Below are 21,349 nucleotides of genomic sequence, written 5' to 3' on the forward strand. Positions count from 1 at the left end.
CCTCTACTGACACTGCCCTCGCACATGTGTAAACCAATTCTCTTCCTTTTGTGTGTATAATTGGTCTAACTTATCAACTCGTTTCTGCTTCGATGATCACAGCTAGCGCAGTAGTCACATCCGCTGCTACCAATAATGGGACGAAGTAGCAAGTTTGGTGGCTGAAGTGTGATGAGAGCCGGAAGAGGGTTAATTTTCCGCCAGACCGAAATCGATTCGATTACGGTAGCCACACACAAGGACAGGCGAACGCGGCCGCTCCTGCTGCCTCTTGCCGATTCTTTATGGCGAAACCTCCCCAGTACACGACGCCAAAGGGATTCATTTGCTGCTATAATCGTGTTGCACCATAGACCAAAGCAATTCCAGCTTAGTGCTTCCGGTCGGTCTGGTGCATGGCTTTGCCGGGCGACGTCAGTTGCCGTTGGCCACAACAGAAGCAGTACCTACATTCTATCAGATACCACTCGGAGCGGATGACTGCTCATTTAAGCTACACTTGCTTTCGTTTTATGGAAGTATACAAGGCATGTTAGGCGCCGGTCCGTCTGCTAGACTTCAGGCCTATCATAGTTATAATCTGATATCCGCACGGAAGAGCTGGAATTTGTAGCCTCAGGCATCTAGCCAGGCCAGCTCGCGGTGGGTATTGGTTAGGCGCGTCTTGATCAGCGCGCTGAAGGTGAGCCGTCCCCGCAGACAGTGTGTTACAAGAGGCGGTGTATGAAGGTGGGAGAAGATTGAAAGGAGCGGGTAAACTGAGTTGCAACAACGTCGGCTTTCGGGAGCACTCTAGTCTTTGGCTTCGCCTACAAGAGAGCAATAGGCGGCTTACTGAATAACCTGCTGCGACCGACTTAGCTAGAAAAGAACGGTTTTTTTTTCCGGTGATTTCAGTCGCGTGCTTCTCCTTATGGCGTCGTAATTATGGCAAAAAAAGGCATCGCCCTTCCAGCTCAGCAATTTGAGTAAATCACTGGTCGATGGAAACCAGCCTGACGAATACCCATTTTGCATGGCTCATAATGATTCTGTACCAGCAATAAAAGTAATGGTAGTAGGTGTTGTCTTAAAGGTGAGGGTTCTAAAAAAAAAATGGCCGACGCACACGAAGCCGATGGAAGCAATATTTTGAACTCTCCAATTTATGACCGGTGGAATGAGCAGTTGGTGGGGCCCACGCGGCCTTTCGCACTCACAGTTAGCCCGCCATATTCACACGGCTAAAGGCCGATCCGCCAAAAATAGTTACAACAAATGTCGATATGTTTGTTGTTGAATAGTTTTTTCAGACTCGTTTCATACATTATTAGATGTCCGAGGTTAGCACAACTGCTATATGAGCCGTTAAATCTGTGTGTGAACAGGCAACAGACGGACAAATTATTGGAAAATGAAATAACAAAGGTTAAAAAAATACGTAAGTTTGTGATTGCTAGCCCGGTAGAGAATAGCGTTTTCTTAATATCTTCGGTAGTCTTACACTAAACTGTATTGTCTCGATGTCGCTGGCCGATTGCGCTGTCTAGCATCAGAGCAGCTGATATCGGGAAACTGTTATCGCTGATAGATCCGATTTAGTGATAAAAAGCAAAAGCTGTTGCCTACGACACTGCTAAGGGCATCGACATTGTTATGCTTACAATGCACCGCGAAGCATGATGCACACGGGCGAGGACGACGGTGGGGAACCGGCCTGCAACCGTATTATACTCGAGCATGTAACTGTAGAGATCACTGAAGAAGCAACCCCTCACAGGATAGTCAATTCACTTACTAATTGAATTAGTTACCAGTTTTCTATAAGATGGTCAAGCCAAATGAAGCGTCCTAGTGATGTAGCCAAGTTAATGTAATACCGTATCGCAAAAAAATTCATCAGAAGTATGAATGGTGCGTAAAATATTGTACAATATGCTCGAGTCATTTTTGACTACCTTTGCCAATTGTAGCAGTTTCAACATTCCCTTTGGAAATCACTTCGCCTCGCGATAGTACACATGATTTAGACAAGATACTCTTATATATATATATATATATATATGTAAATTATTTCGTAATATAATGCATATTGAAGGTAAACAGATACTCGTCATGTTATCAAACCAAAATGAAAAACTCTGCTCGTAAGTTGGCTGTATTTAGTAAGCCCACAAGTAGAACGTTGCCTGTATCTGCATGCATGCATGCCAGCGTAACGTTGCTGAAAAAGGTTCATAAAACCTGTAAAACTAGGCACGCGTGAGCGTGATGAGAATGCCATGCTGTGCAGGTGTTCGTGTTGGAGGTCCTTCGGGGCCTGCTTCTGATTCAGCTAAACGCTCGCACCGCATACGGAAACTGTTACAGTGAGAAAACTTTTCAAGTTTGGACTATCTGTGCCACCTGCTGAGCAAACGAAACGACGAAGGCCCAACGGAATAACCAGTGTTATCTTACCTTATTGATTCATAATGCAATTGAGTTGCAATTGTCTGGAGGTTCATTATCTCGCCATAAATCACATTCTGTTTGGGTTAAAGAAGCAATTTGCTATGAGGCGTCAAGGAAGCATTCGATGGTGACGACTACGTCAATGTCGCTAGCGTTCTAGAGGCAAACGTGAAAAGTAGATAGCTCGAAGGAGTCCCGAGTTATTGTAGACAAATATTGAGAATGCAAGCCTCTATCTACCGCACCTCAAGCCGGAACAAGCATAAGTTAACGAAAAAGATCAGAAACTAGGACTGGGTATAGGAACACAGCGGAACTTGCAGAAGTAATTATTATCAGTACACGGGCGAAGGTGTGGTGATATCTCTTATAGCTATCGTTCGTTTCGCTTCTGCGAAAGAACTGTTGAAGTTCCTTGCGGATTTGGCTGAGGCCGACGCCTTTTCATGATGAAGAGTGAGTATGTATAAATTAAAGGAAACAATCAAAGGAAATAATGCATCGCGCAAAATGAACATCGCAAGTTATAATGGCACAATTATTAGAAGCATTGGCGAGACAAAAAGACCCTGAATGACTTTACAAGATGGGTTTCTAATTCATGTTTCCGTTGAGCGTTTGATCATTGAAAATGTGGAACAAATTGATCCGGTGATTATAGAAAAAAACTATACACCAACGTTAAAACCATTTTGATATGAGTAGCTTACATAAATAGGCCGCAAGTTTGTTCCAAATGGTGAGCTCTTATTTTTGCTATACAATGGTGATTGTAGTTCCGACCTTTCGAAGTTTCGTTGCGCGAAAACTCAATACGGCTTGGAGGCGTGGCAGAAACGATCTCTTTCAGATGCTAGAAATCTATTCACTCGCCATTATAATAGATAGAAGCGCTTATACAATTACTATGAACGTGCTTACACATAGATGCCTATTATGCGTGTGCTTTTCATTTCTAATATTCAAAAGCGAAACGCTCAAGAGCTACTACAGAAAATTATAGCCGTTCAAATTTACGATCTTCAGTTCTGTGGGTGTCGTAGTCCTAGTCATCCAGATTTCTGCCGTACCAATCAGCCGTGAAATTAACAGTGATCGTCAGCTGATCCTCTTCCGCCAGCGACCTACTCAATTTATCTTCGTTTGCGGTGGGGGTTCAAAGATGATTTTTCTCGACTTTAGCTTTTATTAAGCAAAAATGCGATAGGAAGGCCAATGCTCAGACGTCCTGATCAGATTTACTGCTCTGCTTCGAGCTTTTTTTTATATTTATACGTATATATATATATATATATATATATATATATATATACGGTGATATACGTCGCGGTCATACTCAATGAACCAGAATAGTGCTATGTATCAGACCGGGAACGTAAATAAATCTACAGTGATTTATAAAGCATTCAAGACTATAATCAACACGCTTTTGGGTACCTTGTGCATTCGATCTTGGCAAGCTGCGATGGTCTTTAAGTATTTGCATATTCACTTAAATTTATTGCCTGGATATTTCTGGAAACCAATGGCGAAGTGCACTCAAGATAAGCGAATCTACCAAAATAGACTTCTATCTAACGCACCGTGTACAAAACCAAAAATTTCCCTATTTGGCACCAGAGACTGTTTCCAATGTCATCAGCTAATAGACGACTGAAGCTTATGGTGCGATGCGCTCGCTGATGTTCGTAGTAACCCATTGTTGACTCTGCCCAATTCTGCCGTTTTAGGCACCGTATTAAATGGCTAGTTTTCCTACCCTCGAGGGTTCTTAATGGGAGGTTAGGCCCTTCAAACGCCGTGGTGTAAAGCCGCTCACAAACACAAAAGAGATATCGAATTAACACGATCACACGAGATCAGATTAGGAACTGTCGGTGTACAAAGATACAACAGAGTCAGACGTAACAAAATATTCATAATTTAAACGGTCTCTGTAAGAAATGGAACCCGGCTGACTTGATACAGAATAAATTCTACGGACAGCGATCAAAAAAAAAAGGGCTTCAGACCCCCCTCTGTACGAGACGGGCTAAAGAACAACAAACGGGCAAGCGGTCCGACTGATGTCCAGCACACTTGCAGTAGAATAAGGCCGACGTCATCAACTACGAAATGAGGCGCGAATATCTAGGTCGTAAGTGCACTGGAATAGCAGCGTGGTGGAGCACCTGTGCCAGCTGCTCGCAAGAAAAACACTACCATATCGTTTACAACAATAGGCCAAATGCTTCTAATAGGAACATGAGTATGGCCGACTAAAACGAAACTGGAAGCGACTCAAGCGTTCCACGGTTCGTATGTGCGTTGTTCTGTGTATTTTATGCATGCCAGACAGCAGTTAATTCGTTAAAACCGACGCTCATAAACTCGCAATTTGATCAAGAGCTTGAGTCGAATGTCTCGGTAGAGAAAAAGACAGCGTCTCCTAATCGAGTCGTCCTGAGCCGTCCAAGACGGCGAACGCTAATTGGAAAATAGAACAATTTGATTAGTTTTTGAGCGGCTATATACGATTATACCTACGTTTTAGGAACGTCAACGCTTTAGGCTAATTTTGTACGGCCAGGAATAAACAGGGATTCATCATCTTTGTTTTCTATTGTGAACTAAACGACAATAAAACGTAGATCTAGAAAGCTAGCGGAAAATTAGTATGCTATATTTCTCTTCCCAAAGAGCTTGCCTCTTTGGCAGATCAAAGGCAAGTTTTACGCGTGCATCTGGTAAATTTTACTTGGCAATATATATGGTATTCTGAAATGCAATCTTTCTAACTGCATTTCGCTGATACCTATATAAGTTAAGGAAATTGGTGTGCATTTGTTGTACGGTTACTATTAATAAAAGAACCTTTACAGTGGAGGGAGGTGCTAGTAAACTTTCGAGGCTTTGGTATTTCGCTTTCTTCTATTGAGCTTTTTCTCACCGAACACGGAAGAGGGCAGGTAAAAGGCAAATTGTATGAGCCGTCGAGTTAGCTAGAATGGAACGCTGACAGAAAGCAGAAGAGAAAATATTTCATTTGTCTGCGTTCTCAGGCCTTCGCCTGCCAGTGTCTGCTGGCATTACTTAGTGGTTGAACGCATTCCACACACCGCTCGAGAGAACAAGCAGTCTATAATAAGCAGATGCAGCATTGGCGTTTCTCTTATTCACAAACACTTACAGGTAAGCAGGCACATTCACGCACGACAATTTCACCCCCCCCTTACCACCCCTGCTTTTTCAGAACAGCAGCTGGCCATTAGTCCATAAATGTCCCTCAAGGTTCCCGTTAGATGTGTAGAATCTACATGTAAGGAATATGGTTTAAGCGCCTTAACGCCGCAAAGGCATTTACGGTAACACCCGTTATAGGAGTATCGACTTCGAATCCAACACGGTCGACGTTAATAGCGCAACCGACATTGAGAGATGCCCCCTCGCTTCTAGTTAACCCGATAGAGGACAGGACGAAATAGATGATCCATCGTTGAACCTGTGAACGCCCGACGGCGGCTAAAAGAGGAATACAGTGGTTACCAATAGTTACTAACAAAGAGCATCTACAGATGCGGTGCGTTGTAGGCAGCATGGACAATTAGCCTGCAAAAACGTTGTGTTCCAACGACGACTGGACAGTCTGCCGCGAACATTGAACGTTACCAGTACTCGTGTTGCTCCTACCACCATAGTTGCCCCTCAAGATCATATAACGATCGGGTCCATTTTGTCATAAGTGACTGACTACAGGAGAGACACGGATATTTATGGTTATGGCCTTAGCTTACCTATATGTTGCTAATTAGATTGGTGAACAAGTGATGCTCCAATTGTTTTTATCTGTCCAGTCGTAATAATTCAACTGATATCAACAACAATTTTGCTTAAAATAATTAAAAAAATTACTTCGGAATAAACGACGGTTGGATTCTGACTAAATTTTCCACTTTCACACACAGAGACTATATGTATATTATATTCTAAAGAGTATGGCAACCTTTTCTGCATTTGGAAGTCTTCCAAATTCATTTTTTTCTTGCTTGCCCGAAACGTCATGTTGAGTCAGAAACAAGAGCAGAATTCCTACTCATTACTAACTGCTCTTACGTTTGTCCTGCTGCTGTTGCTAAGAGAAAACTGAACCTTACTGCGCTAATCTATTCAGCTTGTATGACCCGGCATTGTATTCACCCCACCGCAGCGTTAATATATTTTCAAACTTTGTTGCTGTCGGTGCTGCCAAAGGCAAGCTATGCGGCCAGTCCGGAGCAGGGCAAGTCACTCCGTTAAGTCCTTACGGTCGTCGCCGCCGTGGTGCTACATGGACACTAAGTGAGAGCTAAATTTTGTTTCACTGCCTCCAGGAATTGGCACCAGCCATAACGAAACCTGGGAAAATGACGAAACGACCGACCCTTAAAAACGAAGCCAGTTTTTCCACGATGTAAAGAAGACGTTCACGAGCGCAAAAGACGATAGCTGGGCAGCTAGAAGTGAAACGACAGAGAAGGACGGAGTCACGGAAGTTAAGAAAGCTAGTCATTTATGCTCGTATTCTTCCGGATTAATACCTGGAGAACTTACACACTCCATCACAAACGCACTTGCTCGACGCCGTTCATCGTTTCCGCGTCATTTACTCGAGCGTACACCCGCCGAAAGTGCTGCGAGTATAAGCTAAATAAAATACTCACGCAAGCGTCCCAACAGACCGATGCGCAAATCGCTAATCTAGCAGAACACAATGGCTTAACCAAACTTTTCTGCTCGATTGTTGTTTATCAGTTTGTTCCTAGCAGGCTGGCGGCGCTGCTTTATGCTTTTACGGAGAAAGATACATCCTGTAACCAGAGCGCCAGTTACAGAAATGTTTGGTACCACATCGTCACTTTTGTGCGGGATGACAACGATGACGTTTGTCATTATAATATTATCGTCATATTTCGACCAGCTTAGTCGGTGATTGTAGCTACGAATGTGCGGCCGCAGTCACATCCTGACACTAAACCGATACGGTACCAAAATAACCGGGTCAACAGATCAATTGTGAGCCGCTCCTGATGGAGTGGTATGGTTCGCTTGTGTGCTCCTTAGAGTTTATTTACAAGCGGAGCACCGTTTAATTAGAAGCATCTGAAATTGTCAACAATTTTCATTAGATCAACGATGGATAGCCTTTAGCTTATCAGGTGCCGATGCCCTCGAGCGAGGATTTAGAAAATGTACGCGTTTCAAACGAAAAGTTAAATTCGAGATGATATTTAGCTATAGAGATAAATCGAACGATTCATAACGGATAGTACGTGAAGGCCTCACACGACCTTTTACCATATGAGAACGCTTACAAAGTACCTTCCAAGTGCCAAACGTTGCCTACATAAAAGTTCTTCAAAGTAGTCTAAGAAAATAGTTTATTCATTCTCAAAAACGATATGTTCAAAACTCTAGTAATCGTCATTTGAATACTTAGAATAATATAGCAATTTGAAAGGAGCTGCCATTTATTAAATAGGTAATCTAGTCATTCTAGTTACCGTTACGCACCTTGGAGTATCAGGTCCGATGAAAACGAGGCCTGTATCAGGCTAAAATAGCTCACAGAAGGGTAATAAAAAATAAAGTTATGTAAAAAAATTATGTTCGCAGACGACCCACATTATCTCATTCATCCATCTGGTACCTGAACTATCTGGCGAAAAACATACGACAAGAAAATTCATTGCATGTAGCCTGGTAACGTTAGTTTACACAACCACGTTAACGAAAAAGTAGCTTATAAATACAGCTAACGCTGAACAGAGGAAGAGACAAAAAGTGTCGGGCGAGTGTCGTGAAGTTTCATAGAGCCTCAGGAAGCTGAAAAGGCGCCGAAACACGTATTGCGGTAATAAAGTGCTAACGTCGTCAACGGCGTCATTCAACAGCGCCAGTAACTTAGCTAGACAGTCCGCAATGTCAGCAGCTAGTAAAAACAAGAAATCAGGAAAGTTAAGAAGACGTACATATTTAGACACGTGAGCCCTCTAGAGCAGATGTACTTTTGTATATTATCATTTAAATGTTGCTTCTATGCTGCCCGAAGCGCTCGTGCATATAAAATTCCTCTCGGCAGCTTGCCCCTGTCTCTAGAATACCCAGCGATTGCTCATTCTGCACGCCATACAAAACAGGTTAGATTTACCACATCGTCTCCTTCTTTGCTGAGGTCAGTGGTCAGCACTGCACAGGTGCGTGCTTCTGGTGTTGATCTATCCAAGGTAAAGCCACCTATCAAGGAAGTACCTCACTTCACTCGCATGGTAAATCCTCAGCTATATACAGAGCCTGTTAAGGCTGTGCGTCCACTGATGCTTTATCTCGAGATTTAAGCAACTTTTAGAGCAGAATCAGTCATGAAGAATACACGTTTGCCTATCCGTAAGTACACATAATCAGCCCAAAGCTCCTTATGCAGCAGGCACTTAGTTACAGACAAACACGAATATTTGCGCACATACAGACCTAAGGACCGCAAGTAAACTATAACTTATGACCAGTTACAGATCACTGTGTAATGCAAGAAAACCCAAAGACCGCCCTATGCCAAGCCGCAGAATCACACTACCAAGAGGAGACTCTAGCCGCTTGCCTCCCTGTCCTCTTTAAAAAGTGATCTGTTTCGTGTAGCGCCCACTCGCATTTACTTTTCCAGTTGATGATAAATAACAAAAACTCATTTCGTGAAAGGTCCTTTACTTAACTAAACCCGGGGTAAAATTATCGGCGGGAGACAGAATTGGCTGGGGCTACAGCTTGATTTTATTGTTATTTTAGCGATTGACGTAGTCGCTGTCGCAGAGGTCAGGTCCTTTCTGCTGCTGTAACTTTCCATATCTATAAGAACTTCAAGGGCAAATAGCCTCCCTTCACCCAGAATAAAAGTTTTTGTTGTATACGATGGAAGACGCAACAGAAAGCCTACGGAAGTGTTGGCGAAACGCCTGTTGCACTCTGTCCATCAAATCGTCAGCAGCCGGTGTTCTCCAGCCAGGGTTCTCGTGGTTGAGCGTCTGTATCACCAGCACACTTTGCCCATCGGAATAGGCAGGCTAATAGACTTGCGCCTGCTGTTCATCTCTCTAAACAGATCGTTTTCTTCACTCGCCTTGTCTTGTGCCACTGTTCTTCGAAAACGGACGAAAAAGGAGTGAAAACCGGACAAGACGGTCCTCAATGCAGTGAGTGACTGCCACAAATACGATAGCAGACAAACAAATTTGTGGTTACTGATGGCAACCATTAAAGCTTTTGTGCCCCTAAATCTACCAGTATTACGACAAAGGGACCATTCCTGTGTCTAGCATAGCATGCTGGGTAGCATAGGCTGGCAAACTAGGACTCCGCTTATTCCCTCGGCGCATGACCGCGTGGCTGGATACACGATGGAAACAGAAGCCGCAGCTGCTACGAGACAATTCTAGCATTGAGGCAGAGTGGCAGCTGCATAGAACAGCTGGCTACGGGATAGGTGCAAGTTGTGTTCCTTCGTCTATGATCCGGATCAAATAGATAACCTACAACACAGACAGATGGCACAATGTAACCAACAAGAAACATCAGAGTTATCACAGTTGCTGCCCTGTGCTCAATACGTCACTCAGCCAGAGGACTACAAGCTTGGCCATATCCGGACTCCTTGTTTCTTCTAACCAGATCCTGGCTGGGATGACCTCACATGTTTCGGTTTCCTGGACACTGCTACGCTTGGTTCCGGAACCTTCATATGTATCGTAATTCCTGGTTTATGGTACTTTGTACATCGTAGGTTAATCTGTCCATGGCAGTGAATTGCTTCTTTGTTGGCAGATTGGCCACTGGTTACACGATCGCATTCATCCGAGTTATACGAATACTACCTCGCGTGCCTTGCGGTCCAGTGGATTTTCGTTCGAAGAAGTTGAGTGTTCGCGTCTCGCAAATAGAGTTTATGAATGAACCAGCGCCACCATTGCTGCTGCTGCGGGTGCTCAATGGAGCCCGCAGTAACGGCCGAGTAAAATCGGTAAGCAAGCATAAGCTCGCACACAGAGGGGATACGGGAGCTATGATAAATGGTTTTTGATGACAACCGACTTCATCTCAGTCGACATTACGCAGCTGTCGTGAGGAGTGTGCCAGTTCGAAAAGCTGCAAAAGAACTATTGAATAGCTTAATAAATATTGCTAAGTATTATTAAGGAAAGAAAAAAATACCAAAATAAAGTTGGTGGTATTTTTTTGGTTTTAATTATTATCATATAGCAGCCTTATAGATGGCGTACTTAAAGCATGCTTGTGCATGTTTCAGTTACCGCCTTACGGCATACCAGTTAGGAGTAGGAATAATTATTTTGTAGTAACCTTTGAGAGACATGTCTAGCCTAGATAGGCCTTGTCCAGAGCTTGGGTTCACATTACCCTACAGACGTTGTTTATGTCTTTTCAGAAGCGCTTTGGCATACAGCTCATAATTGAAAAATTCCCATTAGCCGACGTAACAGTCATATGATTTCTATATCCACATATGATATTGATTTCACATATTCTATATGCGCCCTATTTCGAAAGCTGAGATAGTACATATTATTTCAACTTGAATTTCCGAATATCGCTTGCCGTGTTCGTTTAAGACGTTCAGATCCATTCGAAATAGCTGGCCGCGAAAGCCATAGACGCGGAACGAACTCGTCTTCGCAGTGCGAGCCATACGTTTTCTAATTAACTTAGATATAGTTTTTTAAGGAGTCTTCCAGATGTCTGATAACACATATACTATTGTACGAGTTGTAATAGTTAATGGATCAAGTCAATGGATGCAGATCACCGTTCTTCATTTAGACAGGGACACGCTTGGAATGGCCGGCCTTTACTGACCCTAGATGTCGACCCAAATTAATGTTAATGGCAATTCGCCTTCTTCGATAATCTTCTACCAGTCGGATATTTTTCCATGTTTCCAATGCCATGTTTTACACTTATTGCTTCATTCAGAGAGAGAGAGAGAGAGAGAGAGAGAGAGACAGAAACATTGCCTCGAATATGGACCGTTCAGTCATGAACGATTAACGCAAAATGATATTTATGAAGGATACAGCTTCTCCAGCAATGAAGACCTATTCAATCCTGCGCGTAACGTGGAAGACTTAGTGTTACGTAAATACTCCCGTTTTTCAGCACCGGTTATCTCTCTTGGACTACGAAGAGAATATGCTGTCGGGATTCGTCTGAGAACCAGCGTGAGGGGAACGGCAGGGACGAGCTGCCCGAATACCTCAAAGCTTAATCTCTATAAATTTTAAACACAGCCTTCACGTTTAGCCCTCGAGCTTTTCTTTACGACTTTCGTTTTCGGTCGCAACAGAAACCACTTTGGCCAACAGCTCAGTGCTGCCTCCGGTGTTCCTAAGCATTAAGCGAAAGCATTGGTCAGCGAATGTTAGCTTGTTCATAGAACAAATATGAAACTCTTTTCTCATTACAGGATCATCCATAAACGGCTAAAGATTCAGCTGTGATTACCTAGTTGATTTTAAGTTTGAACAAGTTCCTCGAGTATCCACCCTGATATATTGTACTAAACAGACAAACTACACGAGATAATAGCGAATAGAAGGCGTATAGCCCGTAGCGATAATAGTATAAGAAATCTATGGAACATCTATGTCTATTCATTTATCTACCTGTTTGCACAGTTAACTGCATAGGAAACGGTCCGCTATCGACTAGTTTGAATACTGATTGTTTTTTTTTGGTCGAGTGCTACCTGCTGAATAATCAAAAACTGAGGAGGATCGAAACACAACATACGCTCTGATGAATGGGACTGGGTCTCTGTAGCCCTCTCGCCGTTTCAATAGGCACGCTAACAGGCAATTGAAAATTTAATTAGATTTGACTTAGAAGACAAAAAGGGAGATATGGAAAGTTTGATTCGAAAAGAGACGTCTGCTCTCGTTCAGTTGAATAGTAGACTGTGGAGTAGAAGGTGAGCTTTGTGCGATAACAAATTCGGAGGTTGTATGAAATCGGCCCTATCCTGTTGAGCACGCACCTAATAAGCGGTAACATTACCCCCGGAAGCAGCAGTAGTCTGATGAAACGCTTTTATCATTGAAAGAGGCCGATTCTGAGCGATACTGCAATAGGTCAGGGAGACTGTGTGCCGGCGAGTGACGTACGCCAATTACTCTGCCATCTCTTAGTGGCAGTGAAAAATCTCCGTAGGCTTTAGCGAGCTTCTGAAGCTCGGTACTTTCGAAATTTCCAATCTTCTTTCAGAAATCTTCGTAGGAGCAAAAAAGAGCGACAAATGGCTAGAGATAGAAATAAAAAGCGAGTGAGAGATAGAGAGAAAGCGAGACACATACACATACAGGAAAAGAGCGTGCAACGTATGCTTGCCGTTCTCGAGAAAGCGAAGATAGCGCAACTGCTGTTTCTAGCTAATAGCTGTATTCAGTTATTATTTTGTTGTGCGTTTATGTGCTAGTGCGCGATCTGAAAGAAACATTAAAGGTGGAAAGGTCGCGAAAAAAATTGATAGATGGTGCGGGGCTATGGGACAGAACTACTTTCTAAATCATTGCCTCGTTCGTTTAATCCGTTTTTTGTTTTCATCCTGCTTAGCGTTCCAGCTGACAACCGTCGTTTTTCTCGTTTGACGACCATAACGTGACAGCTGGGACGGAAAGCATCGGGGCTATCTTTGACCAGGTCGTTGTCCCGTGTCGTTTCCGGCAAAACTCTCACAGGGTTCTTAAGTTTTCGTTGCCCGCACACTATAGCACAGCATATGTACACCGTACGCAATAGAAATATCGCAAAACTAGAGAGAATGCACGTTTTTTTTTTCATTTAATTCGCTTCTTTGCAGACGACGCCTTGATTCGTAGAGCATTTGTACATTTCCATGATGCTCACTCTCTGTCAGAGAACTTTCTTGTCCCTGTACAGTTTTTTTATTTTCGGATCGTCTATTGATTCGTTCGGTAGCTTGAACCTGGCCGAACGCACAAATATGAGAACAGAACGAAAAAGAGACCGGCTGGTTCATCGCTATGAAAATAGAAAGAAGCGCAAGCTGCAACGTCTTTTGCTACTGCTGCAACTTACGCCGATGGACAGACAACGAGCCCTGGCTCATTTCGACATGGTTTTTCAAACTGTTTTACAGCGTTTTACTTACCATCTTTAGCATCCATCATGTTGTAGCGATTTCAACGGGGCGCGATTTGAGGAGACAGTATATATATATATATATATATATACTGTCTCCTGATTGATATATATATATATATCAATCCTATCAATAGACTAATCCGAATCAGTAAAAACCAGCAAGAGCGGAAGTTTTGCTATCGGTTTATACTTAATTTAAAAGTGCAAATTATACCAAATTAGGTTGCTTTTTGAGCGCATAGCAACAGGAACGCCGGGTTAATATATAGCTTTTTCTAGGCGCACTATATTTCCCGCAGGTGTAGTTCCACTGTCTTTAACCTTTAAGCATCCTACCACCTTTAGGCATGCTAGGAATAGGCACGTTTTTAACATCACTATTTACCTTATAAATACAAGTTCTGATGCAATACAAATAGTGTAATTAACTATTAAGCCGTTATTGCCAAGGTTACCATTACTTATTCGATAGGATAAAGTGAAAGTTGAACTTCTATGAAAGGGACTGCGTTTAATAGGTTAGTAGGTCCACAAGGACAAGAGGGTTAACTAGCTCGAAGTGGATAATGAGAATTTCCTGGTTTCCTAGTAAGATTTACTGTTGAGAGAGAGAAAACTGTTGTTGCCCTAACTGGTGACACATCGTAAACTATTCAAAATATAGCAACATACAAATCGTTAGCAAGCAAAAGTTAACATTCCGTCGTAAAGGGAAAAAGCTGTGGAGTGAATAGGAAATTCAGCCTGCAGTCGCTTTCTGAAGAATTACGGAACAATACACAATGTTATATACCTATTTCTTGATTGCTTGTTAGTAATGCATGATAGGCACTTACCGTCGTTCTCTTCGTAGAGAATGGCGAAATTCTTCCAGTCCTTATATTTTATGAAATCGAGGTAGGCCTTCCCTAGGGCGGAGGGGTGAGGGTAAAGGTTAAGGGAGTGATTGGTAGTTCGGGAACGATAGTCCCAGTGAGTCTCGATGTGTGGGACGTCCAGGGTCTCGCAGGCTGAGCGCACGGCAAAAGACGCATCTGTAGACTGCGGCCCAAAGACGGCGGCAACCCCTTCTTCTAGCAATGTGCAGACTGTAAACAGCATAAATAGAGCGAAATAAACTCTTATACCATATTGATAGATCGAATTGGCATTTTGCTTCAACTTGCGAGTAACAGAAACAGATGATCTGTAGACGACTAATTTTACTATTGTAGAAAGAGTAAGCGATTTGCACAAACATATAATGGGCGTATGTAGGGATTTGCTATAGATGAGGACGAAAGTTTCAGTGATACCTGTTTTACTGAAAAAAAAAGCTTCGTTTTAAACTTCTATTCGTTGCATAAAAGTTTCAATAGTGGCAATTGTGGCTATTGCCTTGTTGTCATAAAGTTTTCTATACGGATACGATACTCTTAGTTTACCTGTTAGATTCGCATGCATTTATCGCTATTAGCAAATTGTCTATCTTCTTTTACTCTATCAAAGGTAGGTGCTACTCTAAAGCTGAACCATTTGACTTAAATAATTTCCAAAGTTCAGTAGGGTTCCATTGCTCGGAGGATAAGCCATAACAGATGCATTGACATGCTTCGATCGAGTATATAAGATAGCAAGAACGACAAGCCTATGATAGAGCTGGTCGCACGTTTTCGACGGTTTCCCGCCCAGCAATAGAAAGAAAGACAGAACATCTGTAAAGGTAGAGTTGGGACAATGTTATCTGCATAATCAATGGGTACCGGTTACTTCACGTTCTCTCTATTTTATCGGTGGCGCGCTCTGCCATCTTACAGCACCTTCTCGCCCATCAGGCTTCTTGACATACCGACATATACTAATGCACAAAAGCATGGGTAAGTGGTACTATTGCTGCGCGTCATTTCCGTGCCCCCTTCTACAGCCAAGGTATCAATTCTGGCCCCGTCTTCCAGTTTTCCGTTCCTCACGGTCAGTTTTCAATTTTACAAGTACATTGAAATCTTCCTTCTTTGTGCCATTGGCCGCTGCTGTCGTTGCTGTTTTTGCTGCGTTGGCACACATTGAAGGTCTACAAGTTTTCCCATTACCGAAAATTTACTTGCCGCTGCTCTAGTATGTTTGACGATTTGGGCATCGACTGGCAATAACGCAACAAAAAGCTTCCCGCCTTTGGTTAATGGCGGCAGTGGCGGTCACCATAGCCCTTTACCATATCATATCTATTTCTGCCCATAGCACCACCAGCCACGATGGCCATGCACATTACTCCTCGATACCAGCGCCATTGAAACGACTCGCAACCAATTGCCTCTTTCGGCAATTCTTTGCCGACCCATTTTCAAATCAGTTCACCCTCACTATTGGTGCCATGGTTTTTTCCCTTTGCACGGGCACTCTGCCACTTGCACATGTCAGTGAGTGCTAGGTATACCCCATACCCATTGCTCGTTCGATAGCCGCATTGATGTTTCTTTACCTAAGGTCCGGCCGCCGAGGTCACCTTTCGTTTTTCCAACTTGTCTTCCATTGCCTGTATTGCTTCGTATTGCCTATAAGGCAGTCTGGTTAGGTAGGCACGACTGCCATCGGTATAACTTGTAGACAGCGGAAGTGCTAGCAGCAATGGAAAAATAGGTAAAAAAAAACAGTGGCATTGGCCAGTAACCTGAGGGGTCCAAATGGTTCGAAACAGTGCCAACTGGCAAGGCAAACACACCGTAAATAAGAAATACAACAAAGTCCGTAGAAGTTTTATGAACTTGCTCAGGAGTGACGTGGTATCTCATTGGAGATTAGAAAAAAAGAAGAACTCGTGGGTATGGAACGCAAAAATGCAGCGATCGAATAACGGCGGCTATCCGTATTCGAAAACGCAAATAACGTTGAGGTGACAAAAAGAAAGCTATAACTACACTAGAACAACCGTTTTTTGGATTCACTCAACAGGAACAATTGTAGCAGTGATAGTCGAACTAACTCGAAGTAGGTCTACCTGCAAATATGATGCCTAGCGGTGATTCCTGAGTCTCAACTTGATGCATCTAGGTACTAGTAGTAGCGGTAGTATTAGCAGCACGAAGTAGCCTAGAGAATTAGAGTAGCTACTAGACGATGTTGCTAGCTAGACCCTAGTTTAGACTTCACTTTGTATTTATGCGTCCACATACTTGTCTCCAAGTGCCTATGTGTAACATTGTCTTTCGCTGAGTGCAGCATCTGTCGTAATGCCCACGCATTCGTAGAACTTCAGTTTCTTATCTTCCGCGCTCCTTCATAGGGCCAAACAGATTCTAGCAACCCGACTGTGGTCTGAGTCCTATTACAGTCTGAGTTGTGTAGTGCTACGGTGGATTTGGCCGCGTTGAACGGGGCATCCCTAAAATCACTAGTCTGCTAACAAAAGCCCACAGACTTTGGGGTTTCACGTGCTGTGAACAGCTGAATCCACTATCATTGCTGCTATTGTTGTTGCTCTTGACTTCTCTCTGATGTATCGCATGGACGTTGTAGCATTAGCTTGACCGCTCGTCTGGCAATAAAAATGCTTCCAGTTGCAACAGTAGCTTTCTCGTACCGCTTTCCCGGTAGCAGAAGCTGTGAGACAGTTCGCTAAGTTTGTCGACTGACAGACGGGTTGCCCAGTCGTAAAATACAGCCTAGCCACAAAAATCTGCAAATCGTATTGCATGCGTAAAGGAACTTATCAGGACCGAATTCGGATACTCGATGGTGTTTGGTTGGCCATATGGCTATCCAACAGCCGATTAACTAGGTCACTTATGGCGTTTGAGTTAACGCAGTTGACTTGTCCTCTCCTCTTTCCTTTTTTTGCGTGCGTATTCCCTCGCATCCCCGTACCCGTGCCCCTTTTCTCCTTTCCTGGCGAGCATATTATTTCATTGTTCGCCAGTCCTCTACCCAGCCGTCTTGCTTATCAACGGACCGCTATTGATAGCAAAGGAGTAGCCACGGCCGCAACTCGTTGTCTGCACAACACCACGGTCGCGCTACTGGCGAGAACGGAGGTGCGGCTCGTTAAAAAGGCCACCAGCCTTATAGAGGAAGACCGAACGCCGCCGCCAATCTTACGAGGACACCTACAGGTTCCAAGGAAGCCTGCGAAGTCAAGTGCTGAGTATTACTCTCAGCTTCTGCTGTAGCTGCGCCATTACGACCGGTAGGGTACTATTTCGGAAGGCCTGAGAGCAAGGGAGCAACGGGTAGTGTAGAAGGTGAACAAGTCAGAGGCAAAAAATGGAGCAATATAGAAACACGTGCCTATCAGCCAGCTACCTATACAGTTGCCCGCCTTTTCAAAAAAGTGAAATATTAGATTTAGATATGATTTAGTTTTCGCAGATAAAATCACAAAAGCATGATGCAGGTTGAGATCGAAAAGATGTAGACGTTGGAGAAATCCTTTTCCTGAAAAGGTTCCCAGATGTCGCCTACTTTTCTTTTCCTGTAATCGATTGTCAATAGACTTTACATCTCAGCTCGACATGTAAGCTATCTTTTCTTTTTATTTCTTTTCATTTTCCACGATCCCTTACTTTGCAATGCCTTCAATTCTTTCCGAATTTGCCCTCTGTTTGCTCTATCTATTCAACTGCATTTTGCGTCATTATGCAAGTGTGAATCTTACTTTTCCTCTGCTACGCCACCACCTATGGTTTAATATGCCTCAAATCGTAACACCCTTTAAAAGGTTCTAACAGAGTGCGCTATTCCTCTGAACTCCGTCAAAATGGCACATTACGCCATCAAGCTAGCTTTTATGCTCCATGTACCAATCATCCTTTACGAAGGGCACAACAGCAAAACAAGGGCGCATATTAGGAATCGAGCCGTTCGTAGCAAGAAGGGCAGAAGGCGCGAAAGGTTGAGGTATCTCGATATTTGTACGACTATTTGCTTGCTATTGCTGTTGGTGCCTCGCTATGCAACGTAGGTCATGCGTGTATAAAGAACGAAACAGGTGAAGGGCGCTGTATTACACATGAGCCGCTTTGCATGGTGCCCCATTGTATGGATGGGCTCGTGGGCAGCGAATGAATCGGTAGTCTGAAATCCCGCCTAGATTTAATTGGGTAAGGCGCCGACATTTGACCGGCCAGGCCAAAAAATAGAGGGTCAAAATATACAATGCTTGCCATTTCTTCGCCCGCCATTAAATTTTTCAGTTGTATCACCCAACATCGCGTTGAGAGGTCTGTTGATTGACATCTAAATGATACGAAGTGTCAATGAAATCTTATTGATACAATTTCATTCGTGTAAACGAATACTAGATAAAAACAACTATTTTTGGAATAGAAAAACTTTTTACCATCGTCGCAAATTGTACTTAGTTATCCACGCATATATGAACTTGAAGACTAAGCAAATACAGATTTTAGGAGTCTGTCCACTTTTTTAATTTAGACAATATTTTCCGATGATCTGTAAAAAATCAACTCGTTCATTCGATAGCCCGTGGTACATTTTAACGTATTGGTTAATTTTTGAGATCAATATACAGTAGTAGCCTGATACTGTATTATGCTCCCGAAATATATATAATATATAGGTAGTATACTACATTATTGTCAAACAATAAAAGTTAAATACAAAAAAAAAAAAAACAGGAAAAGCTATTTAGAACATCCCAAGAAGAAGAGACTAAAGAAAAGTTGCCTTCCACTCTACAAATAGATAAAAAGTTAAAGTTTTCATGGAATCACATTTGAATCCTGAATATCGTTTTTATGTATGCTCTTTATAGGAATATATATATATATATATATATATATATATAAAGAGCCCCCTAATGTGCCCATACCTAGTTATATATACAGTACGTAGACACGTGTATATACAGACATATATATACGTGTCTACATATAGCGGGACTGGTGTGAGTTGCCAGCATTTTAGCAGCCACTCAATCTCGTAGAAAAATTAAGCAATGTTGCTGTATAAAGATAAGACATTTATATATCACAATGCTTTATAACTGTTAAAAAAACAACCACACTGATGCGCACGACTGCGTGAGTCAAGAGAAGCTTAGAATGAATTTTAGGCGCGGATTTGGTCTTTGCCAAATGCTAATGAATGAGGTTCGCCGAAAGGGTCTTACCAAAAGTAAAAAAACCCTATAATAATAATTAGATTTAATTCGGCCGCTTGTTGAAATTGGCCATACGGAATGTAGGTCCAATAGTTCTCTGTGCTCTATCCCTGACGTATCAGTGAGACCAACTCGACTCACCACCGTTGTCAGTCGATTTTCGCAGCACCCGGTCAGCTAGTTACATCAGGCGATGACGAGGTCTATGAGAAAAAATGTTCGAATAAACCTTAACAACTTTATACCGTTAAACGTCAGGCCGGTTGGTCCGCCATCAAGAGTGCCTTCTCCTTTCCCACAGACATTCGTTTTCATACATATATAGTTACACATCTACAGCCGTGTACACAGTCCACAAATCTGCCATTCTCATTCTTAACTAAATGCAAAATTGTACAAGGGGTAATAGTAAAAAGAAATAAGACAGGTGCCTCGAACTTTGTTTCATGACATAAACTTAGAGAAGCTTGGTATCCGTACGCCGATGCTTAGTCTTGTTGATTGATGCCAATATGGTTCGATCGTATAACCGCTATAGGCTACAAGCCGCTTACCGAAAAAAACCGATTAATGCTTCCTGTAAGCAGCGACGATCCGAGCAGAACAACTCTTCCCTGATCTTTCTCAGTTTCGAAACAGCTGACAACAGCCATATTTGGTGTGCCATTACACATATAGGTCATATCCGAGAGCTTAACTGGATGTTTATCGTTGTTGAAAATGGGCAACGGTGCACCTGGTATCGTCCCTAGAGCTAACTCAACGACAAGCTCCTTGGATCAGCGAGCGGCCTCACTCGAAATTGGTTTTATGGCAGGCGTCGATGACGCTTAAGCCACCGACTTCGAACTACTACCGAAGCTTTTTTTTTTAATAGAACTGCCGTCAAAAGCACTGCCGTGATGCCGCACGCATGAGATTTTACACAGCAGCTGATATCCTTCTACCTTGGTGGATCCGCTGGTTGGGTGATTTTGTTTAAATAGTGTGCCAGTTTGTTTTGATTACTACTACGGCAGTGAATGGATGCGCCAATATGTGTTAGGTCGAGGTTTATGTGTGCGTCCCTTTCTGATCTGCCATGCTGCTCAGCAACAGCGGCGTTTGCACTGCACGCTATTAGAACTGAGCCACGTCGTTTTGCGGCCGACATTACCTGGTCCTCAGACCTCTCTACCCTCGACTTAGGTGCGCTGTTCGGTCGGTTTATGGCCCTGCGCTGTTTCTATGGGACTCCCTAAAATTCCCGACTTTTACAGTACGTCGGATCGTTAGATATTATTGCTTTTACCTTCCGGTCCTAAGAAGCACCGGTGTCCACTTGTATAATTCTGGTGGACTTGTTAGACCTTCCGATCCTTTAAGGCAAACGCACTGGAAGGCAGTGAAAGAGCGAGCGTTATAGCCATATCCTTATCAATATCAACTACACGAAGAGGCGCGCATCGTTCACATGAACTGATACTGACAGTACGACTAGGGTCTCCTAATAGGAACAGCATCAGGATAATGAATTTAGTCAACAGAACCCTTCGGGGCCATTTCTGATATATGCGTGTAGCCTTCGTGCACCCGTTTCATTCATCTGACGCGACCACTTATGTATGCTGTAAACGTAGCCACCTGTTGACACCCCCCATG

General features: G+C 43.1%; 1 protein-coding gene and 1 long non-coding RNA gene across 2 annotated transcripts in view; one reads left to right on the forward strand and one right to left on the reverse strand.

Moving 5' to 3' along the window:
• Positions 1–21,349, reverse strand: part of LOC111267497 (glutamate receptor ionotropic, kainate 2) — a 131,028-nt gene that overhangs the window by 57,425 nt on the left and 52,254 nt on the right. Inside the window, exon 2 of the mRNA XM_086971317.1 lies at positions 14,451–14,702. Within this exon, the coding sequence (XP_086827443.1) occupies positions 14,451–14,702 (252 nt within the window). The remainder of the gene's footprint in view (positions 1–14,450; positions 14,703–21,349) is intronic.
• LOC147753897 (uncharacterized) overlaps positions 1–21,349 on the forward strand; it is a 60,010-nt gene that overhangs the window by 32,760 nt on the left and 5,901 nt on the right. The window lies entirely within an intron of this gene.

Source organism: Varroa jacobsoni, unplaced genomic scaffold (genome assembly GCF_002532875.2).
Source record: "Varroa jacobsoni isolate VJ856 unplaced genomic scaffold, vjacob_1.0 scaffold_125, whole genome shotgun sequence".
NCBI classification, from domain to species: Eukaryota; Metazoa; Arthropoda; class Arachnida; order Mesostigmata; family Varroidae; genus Varroa; species Varroa jacobsoni.